Source organism: Danio aesculapii, chromosome 10, assembly GCF_903798145.1.
Source record: "Danio aesculapii chromosome 10, fDanAes4.1, whole genome shotgun sequence".
Lineage (NCBI taxonomy): Eukaryota > Metazoa > Chordata > Actinopteri > Cypriniformes > Danionidae > Danio > Danio aesculapii.
The window spans coordinates 22,871,422-22,887,447 of NC_079444.1; the positions used below are offsets into that span (position 1 = coordinate 22,871,422).

Consider the following 16,026-nt stretch of genomic DNA (forward strand, 5'->3'; position numbering starts at 1 on the left):
AGAAACTACCGTCACTTGTAGAACTCTAGCATGGATGACTACAAAGATGTCTGATGGCTTATAAGCCCACACAGAATTTGCGCGAGCAGAATTCCACAGATTTCCCCAGATTTTTAGCCCATCATTATATCTGTTTATTTACTTGCTTATTTATTCAGTTTTAAATTAATTTCAGTAATATTATTGACTAATATGAAAATATTCAAATGATTTATTTACAACACAGTTTGTAATGTAATATTTTCTTTCTTTTAGTATAGATATTATACGAGAGACTTGCTTTGTTTACCAAATAAAGTGGATGTAATTGTATTTGCAGTGTGAACATTAAAAGTTAAAAAGGTATTTTTATTTATTTTATATATTAAGTTTTTAGTTGTGATACTCCCAAAATCATTCTGCATAAATCCGCAGCTTTTCAACAATATTCTGCGCAGAAATAGCAGAAAATGTCCGGAGATTCTGTCTGGCCCTAGTTGTAACTCATGCTGAGAGTTACATGAACAATTAAAAACTGTTGATAGGCTGTGCGTTTGACTGTGCACCAATGCTGCCATGCACTTAAATAAATATAATTTGAAATTAAACCTCAAAACCAAAAGTAACTCAATAATTTAATGAAGTATGAAGTATGAGTACTATCATTTCAATGCACCAGAATGCGAATTTGCAATGGTGTCAGATGTCAAAATGTGGGAAGGTCTGCCAAACTTTGCTCCTTCTGGCTTTGCATATCTTTTTGGGTACCATCAATAAGAAAAAAAGGGAAGAAGTTTATTCCTTTATGAGATCCCTAAACATTTCTTTCAGATTTGATCAATTCATGTGGCACATTTCGCTATCTGTACATGTTTAGTATTGATGACATTAAAAAAGGGGAAGCACTAGGTAAATTACACATTGGAGCAGTTAATCTTCAAAGGCACAGCAGCAAAAATGGCCTGTTTAAATCAGTAGAAGAGTAGAGCAGAAGATGGGTAGAAGATGGACTAAATGCATACATAAAATAAAATTAGGAGTGTTTTTGGTGCAAAAAAGGACTCGATTAACTTTACAAGTATGCCTTGAAGGAAAAAAAAAGATATAATATGATCTCTCACTGAGAACTATGATGCAAAACCAGAAGTACTGTAGCTACTGATATGGACTCAATTAAATTAAGGAGAGCAAGATATAAAAGAAAAAGAAATTTAAGATGCAGAGCCTGTGCAGCCTTGGGCCCATTATGCTTCTAATGTAATTTCCCCTTTAATCCAAATGCATGTGTGTGAAGCTAGAGAGAATCACAAAAGCTCGTCGTAAGAGGAAGATGCCTGATGAGCTCTTTCAATGATTTTCTAGCGTCTGTCTGAATCGCATCTTATTTGAATGAAATGCAAAGAATCTGTACTCAACCATGAGATGCGACACACTTCACTCGTGCATCCCAATGAGGCCTGATAACCGCCACAATCACAAAGACTTACAGGAATTAATGAAGGGAAGACGCTTCATACACTTGAGACAGTAGTATAGGAGGTCACAACCACAGCTGCACTAAAGAGTCACATTTGACAGGAAGTTCGAACCACTTCCTTTGCAACGGAAAGGTTCAATAGGGTTGGTTTCTATGGCTACTTGCTTTAACGTGTCATAAAAACGTTGGCATATATACGTACATGAGTCTTGCATCGTGTTTTGTATTTTCAGTGGTGAATGTACACTGTGAGAGTGTGGTTTAAACTGAGCAGGTGTGATACCTGGATGGCTTTGTGTAATCTGATATATCACAAGCTGTTTGACAGTGCATTGTTGATCTGTTGTAAAATTTGATTACAATGGGACAGGATGCTCATGTGAGCTCTGGAACAAAGAGCTGCACTTTTATAGCTTAGAGGACTTAATGTAGTTCTCATTTGGCAACGAAAAACAACTGTGGCATCACATTGCATCTAAGTCAAGGAGTTGTGTTTGAACACACTGCAGAGACTACAGCCAATGGCCAACTAGCAGGAAGAGAGAGGAAATAACTGTCTGTATGAGCATGTATCAATAGTCTATTTTTGTCATTTTAAAAAAGGAAATCGAAACTAGGGCTGCAGATGAACAGACAGTAAACAAAGTAGAGTTTGCTTGGCATTTGGACAAATTTGATAAAGTTTCATTGTTGATATAGTGAACATTAGTTACATTTTTGTACTAAGAAAATAAAAAGTTGCTATTTTCAAGGCTGATATGACTAGGAACTATACTCTCATTACAGCATAACAATCAAGGGACGTTACTGCCATACTCTGACTGCAGCAGGCACAATGAAATTACACAGTGCCTACAGTTAAAGGCCTGTTTTCACTAATACGTTTTAGTTTTAAAACGGCATTTTAGAATGAAAACAATCCACATCCACACTGGCGCTTCATCTAGCTTTTCTGAAAAGATCTCCGTCCACACTACACCGCTAAAAATGCAAATGACATGACTACACACACTCTGGCATGCGCTGCAGCAAATGCGCATATCTGAGCTCCAGACAGTCAGCGGGTGCTTTGAGCACAGCTCCCCAGATGAGAGGAGTGCACGTCGGACCGTTTATCAAGGACCTTCCGCTGGATTTCATCTAACTATAGTTGTTAAACATGATATATAATTCATCTTGTGGATCTAATGGTCTTTTGAATCTATTACTTGTTCTCAGCTAACACGTTTTAACACGTTATACTTTTCTAGAGGCCATTATTGATTATTAAAACTGATATTCAGCAAAAGAGACAGGGTGATTCATATTTTTGAAAATGAAAGCAGGCAGTTATGTTATAAGCCCCGTTTTTGTTATAGATATGCACACAATGAAGATGACGCTCGTATAAATATGTAGGTACACGAGGCCTCAACATTTAGTGTCTGTTAAGTTAATAACAAAATGAAAATAGTCAGTTCCTTATATCATATTTTCATTTTATTGTTTAGGATAGCCAGGGTGATGTGAATGAGGTTATATAGTACACTGTTCCCTTTGAAGATTGTCCTGACGTATCCTCGGGAGTTTATTTTCAAAATCAGACTTGCGAAGTCTAAACTTAAAGAAAAGGATGCAAGACTGAACTTTGTGCACTTAATATTGAGGAAAAAGCCCCAATCAGATAGTGTCTGCAGCCATGCCTGTGTTTTCAGATGTCTTTGTTTTCCCTCATCCACACTGACAAGGAGCAGCAGCATTTTAAAACCAAAATGGCCTCTTCAGCGTTTCCAAAAAACTCAGTTTTCATGGTTTGAAGACCCCGGGGTAGTATGGACAGAAGGTGTAACCATAGCAAAACTTATGCATTTTAAAACTAAAACGTATCAGTGTAAACGGGACGTAAGTAACCTGATGCACCTGCTGCAGCCGTGGTACAGCAGCAAAATTCCTTGATGGCTCCATCCAAATAAGAGTATACAGTAGTCAACATTTGAAGTGGATCAAAACTTTTCATCAAATTGCCCTAAAACTATTGAAAAACATTGCCGTAGGACATATTGAAAAACATTTTTGATCCACTTCAAATGTGAACCACTATTGTTCCAAGTCATATCGGCCTAGAAAGTATTCATGTTTCCATTGGTCTTACTAAACTATGTAGGAGTCAAGATTTAAATAGAATTTTCTGTTTTTTGAGCAATATGCTACTGGTCTAATCTGATTCAATGATTTATGCTAAGCTAAGCTATTAGCTGAATGGATTCAAACAGGGCAAAACTCCACCGTTTTACTCTTATGTGACTTAAATGAGTAAAATTTGCCTATTTTGAAAGATAAAAAGTGGAGTGTTCCTTTAAATGAATATTTTACAAATACTATTGATAACTAGGTGTTTTCATCCAATATTTGTCATGCAATAATGAAGAAATTGTATTAAAATGTGTGATTTGACAGGCATTTACTTTTCTTAAATTCTAACTCATGTGAGATTTATATGCAAAAGTCTTTGTGTGATTAACCTCCTCAAGCTACTGTCTATGAGAATGTCTCAGTATAAAAGACGCCTCTGTCTGTGTGTGTGGAAAAACTTGTAAATGCTCACCATTATCTGGCACAGCGTCAAAGTTCAAGTGTGTGTGTTTAATGCGTTTGTGTTAAAAGTGCTATTAAGAGCTGCAGATATGAGGTGAAACAGCCTTTAGCAAACACAAAGATCCTGCAGTTGCTCTGTCCCAGTCTGAACCCAAACACAGTTTTACAGTATGAGAGCAGATCTATTCGGGGACCAGAAAGAGCTCATACCCTTTTTAAGCCTACACCGCACACTAGTTACACTATACTATGATACAGGCCAGTCGGTGTGGGTGGGGTGGCGCGTGGGGGGCACAGATAAGATGAACAGGAGGCTGTGGATTTAGTAGATGCTTCAGCTTGAACTTGTTCCAGTGTTGCACGTTTGATCTATTGCTTCAGTCAAATGAAGAGGAAGCGTCAGTCAGGTGCAATAAAGTCTTCAAAGATGCGTTAGGCATGTGGGCGTTATGAAGATCAGAAAGAGATTTATTTCTTTGACAGTTAAAGATGTTGTGTTGTGCATGGTAGCCACAAACATGCAATTGAGTTAGCATGGTGCCATGTTGAATTTTCTCTCAGCAAACTGATACTGACCATCATTTACAAAAGCACATCCTGAAAATTTTCTCTTTATTCTCCACTTCCTTACTTGCTCTGTCTTAATGTTGCTACAGTAGCATCCTGTGTGTATATAGTTAAGCAAATATAGCTATTATTATTGCTCATGCTAAGGGTTTATTCGCATCCTTATCTCTGAGATTAACAATTTAAACTAGTTACTCATCACCCAGTGATCAATCTGCAGATTCAGATTTCTAATGCACAAAACCTTTGCGATAGTGTGTAAAAGCTAATGTAAAACATTCTGAAATAATGTTGTTTCCATTATTCAGTGTTATGCAATTAAAGCATTTTTCCTGTCACAATAAATGTGAAAAATAATGCATTGCAATAGGGCCTCCTGTAGGGAACCAGGTTCTACATGTAAACACACTGCCTGTGCCCAGCAAGCAATTTTTGTTTTCATAAGATGTCTAATAGATGTCTAATAGACATCTAAAGATAGTCGTCTTGGCCCTGGCTAAGGTTTAGCCTGGTTTTAGCCAAGCTGTCTGCGTTTGGATGTCTGTCTATTAGACGCCTATTAAACACAATATTGTTTGTTGGGTATAAACATGTATATATAATGCATACCAGGTGACCATGCAAAACAAAATATAGGACTTTTTTATTTATGTTACACTAGCACTTCTCAAGAACACAAAGGAAGGGCCATTTTTAAATACACATCATGGAGCCATGGTAGACCCAAGTTTAAACAAACCTTGTCATGGTCTTGATGTACAGCCACAAAGCCAAGAAGAACAAAATCTGCCTTGTCCTGTTTTTGATTCACGAGGCCGTCTAAAAGTGTGAGCAGTTTCACTTTCTCCAGGGAGATCGCGATCGCTTGTGTGCGCATCTATATTTGAAATAACACATTTTTTGAGCTGATCCTAACAACTTGCGCATGATTATTGAAGTGCTTCTGACATCCGATCCTCTTAGAAACGGATAAACGCGAAAGTGAAACGCAAAAAAAGGAGAAGCTGGAAAAAACAAAGGAGCGAATGATTCTTTCAGCAACTTAAAACAGGAACAAACTGTCACGTTTAACTATTATCATCACCTTTTGGACTATCATGAACTCGGAAACCTGTTCAGTGGAAACGCAAGCCTGATAAAGCTGACCTGTATCGACTCGTACCGTAATGTACCACTCAGTGGAAACGGGCCATAAATGCCCTGCGTAGTGGACTCCACAGGATATTCTGCAATACTTTTAGTTAGAAGTAAGCAAGCACTAGAATGGAGAACCACACAGGGATGCCAAACACTAGTCCTAGAAGGCAAAACACTGCATAATTTAGCTTCAACCTTAATTTAACAAAACCTGAACAAACTAATTCTGTTCTTCAGGCTTGTTTTAAACTACAAGTTTGTGTATTGGACAGGAATGGAAGTAAACTCCATCCAGAAACTGAGTTTGACACCCCTGGTATTATTGAAATGCAGTATGAACACTGACCTAAGATGCTACTACAGTATAGTGTTACTATTGTTTTTAAATTTAGAGTTGCTTTACAGTAGGATTTGTTTCAAATTTCATTAAGCATCCATGAATAATTCTGTTCAGAGTTTACATGAAGCACTGTATAAATAAAGGTGATGGGAATTGACTGAAGAGTGCAATATATGCCATAGATTTACACTGTAGAACAGTCTAAAACCTGGCTTATACTGTGCTATTTTTATTAATTTATTTAAATATTCTTTTATGATTTGCAGCTTGTCAGACTGTACGAACAGTCACCTTCGTCTCAAATCTCAGTTGTTATAAAGATTGATAATAAAACTATAGGTTGAGAAGGATTGAAGCTGTCATGCTGATTGCATCATTGGGTTTAGTGCTCCTATTGGCTATTGTTTTCATGCTCATCATAAGGGAAGTTACACTGCAGTAAAGTGTTTGAAATCTTCTGACACTGACAGAATTTCATTAGAGGGAAATTTGATCTCAACAGCCATGACTGTGAACATGTCAAACTCATGATCAAATAGCACAGACTTTAGCCTAGGATTATATGAATCTTTTTTTGTATCAGAAGGCCAAATTCTGGCCAAAATCGCTGTGTGAGCTGAGCTTAAGTCAAATCTGGTGGTCCCTCTAGTGTTCATGAAGAATGCCCTAGTAACTATTAATTTTCCTAAAATAATTATCACCTATGTCAACTTATGAAAGGATGCCATTATTTTCACTCATTCTTGTTTTTTTTCTTCCTTCTCTCTTTTTTCAAGCAGAAAATCTTGAACTGAAAGCGAAGGAAAGTATAGTGATCTCTGTTGAGATCTGCAGTGGAGGGTTTCTCAGACTCATCAGCGTGGTGAGTTTTCACAGGATGCTTCTTTCTTTCTATGGTGCAGCACGGGTGAACAGCTACAGTAATTTCTTTTGTATGTCTGTGTGTTTGTCTTGCCTCAGGCTGAATGTACCACATAGCAGAGCAGTATTCTGGACGTAACTCGTGGGACTCCTTCCCCTCTTCTGGGCCGAATCGAGCACCATGGGCCCCAGGCAACAACCGGCACTGGGCCCCTCCATGCAGGTCTGCCCTTCAAATAAATAAATATATATATATAAAGGCTCAACATCTGTTAATTAAACAACTGTTTTATTGTGTATACTTTACTATTTTGTGAAGTTTATATTTATAAACTAATTTCGAGAGGATCACATGCTTATGATTGCTTGCGGCTGGTCCCACATGATCCAATTTATGATTCACCAATCAGACAATTCCAATGCCAATATAAATACCCTAAGTTCTATATAACAGCCATCTTCATTTATAAGAATCCCCCCTTCCACCCCTACTCCTCCTCCTTTCCTAGACAGATGACACTGTGGCCCAGTGGTTAGCACTGTTGCCTCACAGAAAGAATGTCACTGGTTCTAGTCATTACCAAGCCAGCCAACATTTCTGTGCGGAGGTTACACGTTCTCCCCATGCACATATGGGGTTTCCTGGTTTCCTCCCACCATCCAAAAACATGCAACTTAAGTTAATTGACTAATCCAAATCGGACATGGACCTAGTAAGTAGTTATCTCTTAAGAGCAATCACTATCTGTTCATTAGCTGCTACAGCAGGGGAGATCTACCTGAGCTCAAACTCCCCTCTCGCCATGCAAACAGAAGAAAGCTCCGGGCTCGAGGATCTTATGAGCTCAGGGCTCTGTCCCGGGACAGCATGCCAAACAAGCTTATAATCAATCATCAGCTAAGTGTGAACTCTTGAATCATGCTTAATAAGTATCAGTAATTCTTATATTTTCATGTGCAGCGGAGGGAACTATCAATCCCCATCTCAAAACTACATGGCAGGAAGAAGCTACCCAAACAAAGCTTATAACAACAGGTTAATCCTTCTTTCCTGCTCTAATAGTACTCAATGCTTATTGAATCTCAATCTGCATACAATGGTGTAAAGTAGACACTGCTTTTGTGCAACTACACTACTGTCAATGTTTATACCTGTACAATGGGAATTCATTTTCCTTTTTTGAGGCACATTTTATGTTTTGATCAGTTTATTTAGTCTTTTTATTCATAATTTTGTTCTCATAATAATGTCAAATTAAATTGGTTAGCTTATACTTAGTACCGCACTATGCAAAAGTCCCCCTTTAGATTTTGGTTTTAGCATAGATATAAAGACCATAATGTCACGAAACAGAATGCAGAGCAATAATAATGCGGTTCTATAAGAATTATTATTCAAAAGAGAGTCAAAACAAGGCAGTCTGTCACACATGACACACAGAGCCGGATCATCAAAAGGAAATGTAAAAGGCCACCCAATCGGCTGTGAGAGAAAGAGAGAGAAGAAGAAGAAGGTTCGTTGGTTCTGTGAGCCCACCACTTTGATGAGGAGAACGTCTGACCTCCGGGCGCTGATAGTCGGAGCACATTCACCGATGAGAGCGCACCTCAATAGAGATCAGCCAATTTGTAGTCAACGGAGAGCACAGCAAAACAAGACAAGACAGGGCTGAATAGAAACACACAGGTTAGTTATGTGCAAGATGCACTTAGGGTAACGCACAAAGTAACAATATACTGACAACAGAGGGAATGAAAAGGAGAAAGATATAGGAATGCCAATAAGGGTAAAGCGAGAACAATTACTTTTGATCAGTGCTCGCGCTGATTACAAGAGCTAACAGCAGAAAGCAAGACACAGAGGAGAAGGAGATAACAGGGATCAAAAAAACAGGTTCATGACACATAAAGTAAATAATCATGTCTCTGTCTCCACCCGAACTGTAAAATCATGTTTGGAGAGAAAAACAACTGACAATTCATGAAGTGGCCTCCACAGAGTCCAGACCTGGACAGACAAAAATACATAAAAGACACTAAAATCTAAAGTCGAACTTGACAAATCACTGAATGAAGCATGGTATACTTCAGAACAGCATCCTCAAAATAGTTCAAGAGCGTGTTTAGTGCCAAGGGGGTCACACTTTTGCCTGAAGAAGCCATTTTGTTCATAAATATGAAATGTCTTTACTTTAACACACAAAACACCAAAGCGGGTGGTAGCTCAATACTAGTATTTTATATGTTAAATAAAAAAGTTTTAATCCATGTTTACAAAGCACTATGAACTGACAAACTAAATTTGCATGTTATATTTATGTACATGCAATATGCAAATCTGTAGCATTCCTGATTTATTTTCCTCTTCATTCATACACAGACCTCCAGGTTTCAGCAGGGACAGACTCCATGCTCACCCCAGAGACAGAGGCAATGGAAAGGAGCAGAGGGTCCCTAGGAGCTGTGGACCAACCCAGAACCAGCACCACAACCCAGAACGCTCTACCCTAAACTACAGCTCAGGGTATGAAGGACACCTCTCTAGCAGCAACAATCATGGCAGCCAGCCACACAGGGTGAGAGACTTGTATCTATATGTGTATAGTAACAGTGTTATTGGAGATGAGCAAAAAATAAATGAAAGAGTGACTTGATGTTATTTCCTGTCTCAGTATGGGGGTCCGCACCAGCAGCAGCGTTCCACTGGGCGCCCCCCGCAGACCCAGGGAGAGAAGTGGACACATTCAGCTCAATCCAGGTCTTTCCAAGGGCCCTCTCTCAAACGTCCAGTACCTCCTCACAATCTCTCACAACCCTTCCGTGAACCGTCCCCTTCACGAGATGACTGTCCTAGCAAAAGGAGTAGGAGCTTCAACTCACACCAGGTTAGTCATGTTCTTTTTTTAATTAATGTGGAAAGACTATTATTAATTGCAGCTACAAGTATCTGTTTGTAAAGCTAAATGTTAATCGGGCATTTGGTTATAACACTATTAAGGGCCCTGAAGTCTTAAAGCACCCTCTGGTGGTCAGAAGGAGAACAATCTGATGTAACATGCAATGCTTAACTCTTGATCAATTCTGCAGAATTTCCACCCTAGAGACAAATATTTCATCAACCGTCCACCTCCTTCTCATCCACCTCGTCCCTGGAGCCCAGCATACAAAAGCTCAATGTCCTGGAGCCTGTCTGAGAAGAGGTCCTCCCCCTCCCGCTTTCAGGTTAGCCATGGCTTTCTGTTGTATTTTTAGTGCAGTCGATTGTCTCTATTTGTCTGAAAGATAGTAGCTGCTCTAGAAAAATTTATGATTTTATAAACAGACATATGAATTAAAGGAATGGTCCACTCCTTTTTTGTGGAAACAAGCTCATTTTACAATTCCCCTAGAGTTTTATAGATAAGTTCAATAGGAGCACTTTTAGCTTTGCTTGGCATAGATCATTGAATTGGACTAGACCATTTGCGTTTTAGAGTTTAAATAATATATGTAAACCTTGACACTTCTGTAGTTACATTTTGTACTAAGACCAATGTCAAATCTAAACATGGTGTAATAACTGTGGCATAAAAATCAAAAACCTTTGCTGATGTAGCATGGCTGTATATTGGATTAGAAAATAGCAGCTTTTTCCAAAAGTCTAAATACACAATGTAACAAGAGAAGTTTTAAATATTAAAATAATTTTTTACATTTTTTGAGCAAGATGCCAATGGTTTAATCCAGTGTTTCTCAACCATGTTCCTGGAGGCCCACTAACACTGCATGTTTTGAATGTCTCCTTTCACTGTCACACCCATTACAGGTCTTTCAGTCTAATGAGCTGATGATCTGAGTCTGGTTTGTTTGGTTAAGGCGGGGATGTCCAAACTTGGTCCTAGAGGGCCAGTGTCCTGCAGATTTTAGCTCCACCTTTCCTTAACACACCTGCAAGCATGTTTCTGAAAAGCCTAGTAAGAGCTTGATTAGCTAGCCCAGGTGTGTATGATTGGGGTTGGAACTAAACTTTGCAGGAACGAGGAACTTTGCCCTCCAGGACAGAGTTTGCCACCCCTGGGTTAAGGAGACAAGAAAAATGTGCAGAGCTGGTGGTCCGCAACGTGGTTAAGAAACACTGGTTTAATCCGATTCAATGATCTATGCTAAGCTAAGCTAACAATGTTATCGCTGTGGTAAAATGGTAAAACTCAACTATTTAACTCTTGGGGACTTATTTCCCAAAAAAAAGTGGAGTGTTCCTTTAAGATTGTCAAATTTCTCCTAAATATATGTAATTCTTTGTAACACTAATGATCCTATTTCCTAAAAGGAGTCCAGTCATTCAGTCACGAGAGATCACACCTATAGACCATATTCCCAACCATCGCCACCTAGCAGTGTATCAAACCAGGGCCTCCACAACAGGAAACTCACCAAACAAGGGCCCCCCCATCATCCGGTCCATGATCATCCAGACTCCCCTCCCCGTGGGGCAAAAGGGGGCTGGGATTGCCCATCACCAGCAAACCTCACCAGTGTGCCTTATAGTCAGCAGCACCAGCTCCCTCCACCACAGAGGCACACCGGCTCCTCCAGCAGCCCAGCCACCTCAGTACCTCAACCCAGATCTAACACAGCACAGCATGGCTGGAAAACGCAGAATCGCTCTGGAAAACACAGCAACAGCGTAAGTGAATGGAAGAATTTCTTAAGCAACTATTTCTTTCAGTGTTACTACATGTCAGACATTCCACCCACAGACAATCTAAATGGGCGTTCTTGGCCAGAAATTCTCTTAGACTTAACAATGAAAAGTCAAAAGACTTGCAAAGTCCAATTTAACTAGTAGCAGAAAAAAATACATCTCAAAAAGCAAATTGCATATATTAAGATGTTCTTTCGTGTTAGTTTTGTAGATTTGTGACATATTTTATCATTTGTTTCTCTACAGGAGATGGGCCGTATAACCCATGAACTGGACTCCCATCAATCTGTGGGTGGAGATAGAAAACGATCAAGCGGATCCAAACACATTAGCCGTCAACGAAGTCCCATCCAACCATACAGCAGTGCCGAGGGTAGAGTCAGAGATTGTACCGAATGGAGGAACCCAGAGACTGGGTTAAAGAAACATGACCAGAGAGACTCAGACTCTCCTTCTGAGCCTACCACTCAAACCTCAGATAGAGGTCAGAGGGCACAGAGGTCAGAAATGAAGAAAAGCAGGCACTCTAAACACCAGAATAAATTAAAATCCACCCACAAGAGTGCCCTCAGCAAGCTGGACTCTGAACTCTTGAAACACATTCAGGCCAAGAAGAGGCACAAGGAGCGTTTGAGGAGGAAGAAGAGAAAGGAGGACGGAGAACTGACAGAAGACACAACGGAACGGATGGAGAAAAAAATAGAAGAAAGGAAAAAGAAAAAGATGAGGGAAGGAAGAAAAGGCCATGATAAGAAAACCATACATAAAAATGGGAGAAAGTTGGGCCAGATTAAAAAAAGAGCAAAAGAGGAGAGAAAACAAGGGAACCATGAAGACAGAAAATGTGAGACATGTACTTCAAAAACAGCATCTCCTAATTTGGGAACATTATATCCCAGTGATTCTGATCCACTCTTGGATGACCTGCTATCTGATCCACTTCATCTCAGTTATATAGAGGAAGAGAACGAATTCTCTCAACATACCTCAGGGTTCATCCTACCTTGTAAATCTCCTGTCAACAATAACCATTGTTCTCCATGCCAATCAACCCTTGAAGCCAATACTAAAGACTTGGAGGTTGATGAGAAGTCAGATTCTGAGCCTGACCTTGTAGACACTAGCGATGATGACAGTGTTGGAACCCATGATGTTAGTGGATCCAAACCCTCTCTTCTTAATACACAGGTTTTTGAAGAAGAACCCATCAGATGCAAGGAGGTTATCCCAGGGTTGCATACTGCTCCAGACCTCCTTCCGGCTCACTGCACCTATAGTGAGGAACTTCTAAGGTTGGACCCACCTACAAGCCCACCCGTTCTGAGCTGGCAGGGTTCTCCTGTTTTAGACTTGGGTGATGATGATGAGGATGTGAAAGAAGAAGATATGATTGGAGTGTTGAGGAGGCCAGTGCTTCAACCTAGTCCCACACACTCATCTCCACTTAGAGAACCAATGGAGATTAGCACTGGGATTGATTATTGCCACAGTGACCTGGCCAAGTTGTATGGGCTTCCTGAGTCCTCTAAAGCAATGGACACTGAGGAGGATGATGAAGAAAAGACAGATGGAGAACAAAAAGATGGTAGTCCTGATACATCAGGAAGTTCTGAGACCAACAAACCACATTTGCACCAAATGGACACATTCAAATCACCATCCTCAGCAATGGCCAGCCATAGATATACTTATAGGGGTGGGCCATTTGGTCGGCCACCCCCTAGTGCTTTAGTTGGGGTCAAATACTCATCATCTCTGTCCTTGGGACCTGAGATCCACCCTCCAGACCAGCAGAGTCCACCTGCCTCATCCCCAACCACAGAGATTCCAGATCAGGTTATACCTATACTGATCCAACCCACAGATAAGGACAAAGAAAGTGAAACAGAAGAAGAAAGAATGAAAACTGAGGCAAAAGAGGACAAAATAGAAGTAAAAGAAGAGGAAACTGAAGTACAGAAGATGGATCAACAAATGGAGGTCAAATTAGCCGAACCAACTAAAGACCCAGCCAGCACATCACTGGAAGAGAAAGAATCTGTGATGTCTCCAGCCACTGTTCAAGCTAAACTTGTACATAGCTGTGAACTACTGCTTAATCAAAACTCCAGTCCTGTGTCAAAGGGCATGAAAGTCAGTGGATCCAAGTCTGCTCAGAGAGAAAATGAAGGAGACAGACAGAAAGATCAGTCGAAGACTCCAAGTAAAGCAATTAGGACCATGAAAGAAGAAGGACCTGAAACATGTGTTGGTAGAAGCATTAAAGGAAAACGTCCCAAAAAAAGTGACAGAGGAGAGAATAAAAATGACATCATGATTGATAAGACTGAGAAAAGTTCTTCTTCTTTGTCCTCTGAAGATGCACAGAAGCAATTGGTGGAAATCAGGACCAAACAAGTTGTCCCAGAAATTGACATCAAAGATGGGAAAACAGAATCTCATAAAGTTAAGAGAGAAAAAGAGACAGATGTTAAAAAAGATACCATAAAAGAAGACCCTATAAAGGCTGATTTCTCCACTACAGCTTTTACACCTGGCACAACCAACCGGCAAACTTCTAGTACTATGACTCTCTCCAGCAGACCCCCAATGCTGAAGCGGGTAAATCTCCGAAATCAGCACGAGCTGGCTAAAATTCCCTTAAAACAACTAAAGATCTGTTTGGTAAAGATTGAGAGCAGAGGTCGGCAGACTTTCAAAGCCTCAGAGATTGAGGAGAAAAGCATTCCACTTAACGCCATCAACATCAGAAATAATGCAGCCGAGGTGATACGAGCCTGCAAGTGAGTGACCTTAACTGATTCTGATTGTCTTAATTATAAGTGGTGTTCACTAAGGCTAAATAGCTAAAAGGTTTAATCCTGTGGACTGACATTAAATGGTCCTGAGCCATATCTCAAAAACAGTAGTAGTTTTTTTGCTAGTGGTAGGTTGGCATGATCGGACCATCTTAGTAGGCTTAGATGTGTGTTCCCAGTATAGGTATTGAGAGTGATATTCCACCAGCAAAAAATCTGCGTTAATTCAGAGCCAGTGTTTTTGCCAGTTCTGAGCTGGTTTATCTGGCAAGCCTTCTGCTTTTCCACTGCCACCATAGAGCTATGTCTGATGTCACTGCATATGTCTAATTTTTCTGAAACACAAACGTGGAAGCGCCAATTACAAACATAGCATTAACAATCAATTTCTATTAATGTTAATAATTTTGTAAACCTGCATCAGCCTCCAAACAAAGCAAATCCACTAAGTTCATGCAGTGCACCAAAGTTTGTATAGACCATAATTATAAACAATAATACAGTGTTCATACCGCATGTCATAATTATTTAGACTGAGAATGCAAGGGAGAATAACTTGTTCATGCCGCATGTCATAATTTAATAGACAAAGATTAGAAGTGACGATGTGTTCAGCATTTTGTGCTGCTGCTTTTTCAAATATGGTGCTCAAAACTTAATGTTTTGGTGCTACTTAAAAGAACAACCCAGGCTTATTCTGAGAACGTAGTCCCGTGGACGTTTCTGGAGACCGCGAAATACGTTCCGGGAGGTACGTATTTTTGCAGTTTTTGTTTTCGCAAATTCGCGAGAGGCCGCTGTGTGCGTTTTTTCCCGCGCCGTTCTCGCGTAAACCCGCTAGAGGCCGCTGTCGAACGACCTTCCGCCTGTTTGCCTGGATGACAGAATGATTGACCGTGCGACCGGCCAATCGGCTGACCCACCCTCCTCCGTCTCTAAACCCAACCAACGACGATTCACAAAAGCCGTCCAGAAAAAGAAAAGCCCTCGTCTGATTTTTACCACGTTTTCAGATTTTGACCACATTCTCACCCTGTGATGAACTTGTTCGCTTCATTTTTTGGATTTAGTTTTTGTTTTCTTACCTGATTTCTGGAACCGCTCTTCCCCGGACTCAAACCCGGTCGTCGTCGTCGTCGTGGTCAGCCCCTTTCTGCGCCTCAAGTCCGCCAAAGTACACGAAGAGCTAACCGGACAAACTGGTTGCGGCGGGAAAGCCCTCCACACGGAGGCAAGCGGCTGGCCGGCAAGTGCCAAAAAGATCGGCGTCACACCGCCCCGCAGCGTTCGCTTAAAAAAAAAATGAAATGCAGCCGTACGTATCCCCGGCTACGTATTTCGCAGTCTCCAGAAACGTCCACGGGACTACGTTTTCAGAATGAGCCTGGGTTGTAAAAGAACCACTTTTCCTGATTCAGAGAATGTGTGCTATGGGGTCAAAGGACAAAGAACCAATTTGGATCTAGGCTCTGCTCTGAATCAGCACACAAAATGTGTTGGTGAAAAAGGGGTACTTGAGCCAACTATACCAAGCAAATTACCAGCACTACAGCAGCTCTAACCAGCAGAAACTAGCTTTACCCCATTTATTTCTTTCCATATTAACACA

General features: G+C 40.4%; 1 protein-coding gene across 1 annotated transcript in view; it reads left to right on the plus strand.

Annotated features, from left to right (window-relative positions):
• The window catches only part of kdm6bb (lysine (K)-specific demethylase 6B, b), a 36,514-nt gene that overhangs the window by 6,450 nt on the left and 14,038 nt on the right, over positions 1–16,026 (plus strand). The window contains exons 2-9 of the mRNA XM_056466335.1: positions 6,854–6,936; positions 7,035–7,158; positions 7,897–7,971; positions 9,316–9,511; positions 9,608–9,820; positions 10,023–10,157; positions 11,245–11,601; positions 11,866–14,402. Of these exons, the coding sequence (XP_056322310.1) occupies positions 7,040–7,158; positions 7,897–7,971; positions 9,316–9,511; positions 9,608–9,820; positions 10,023–10,157; positions 11,245–11,601; positions 11,866–14,402 (3,632 nt within the window). The 5' untranslated portion in view covers positions 6,854–6,936; positions 7,035–7,039. The remainder of the gene's footprint in view (positions 1–6,853; positions 6,937–7,034; positions 7,159–7,896; positions 7,972–9,315; positions 9,512–9,607; positions 9,821–10,022; positions 10,158–11,244; positions 11,602–11,865; positions 14,403–16,026) is intronic.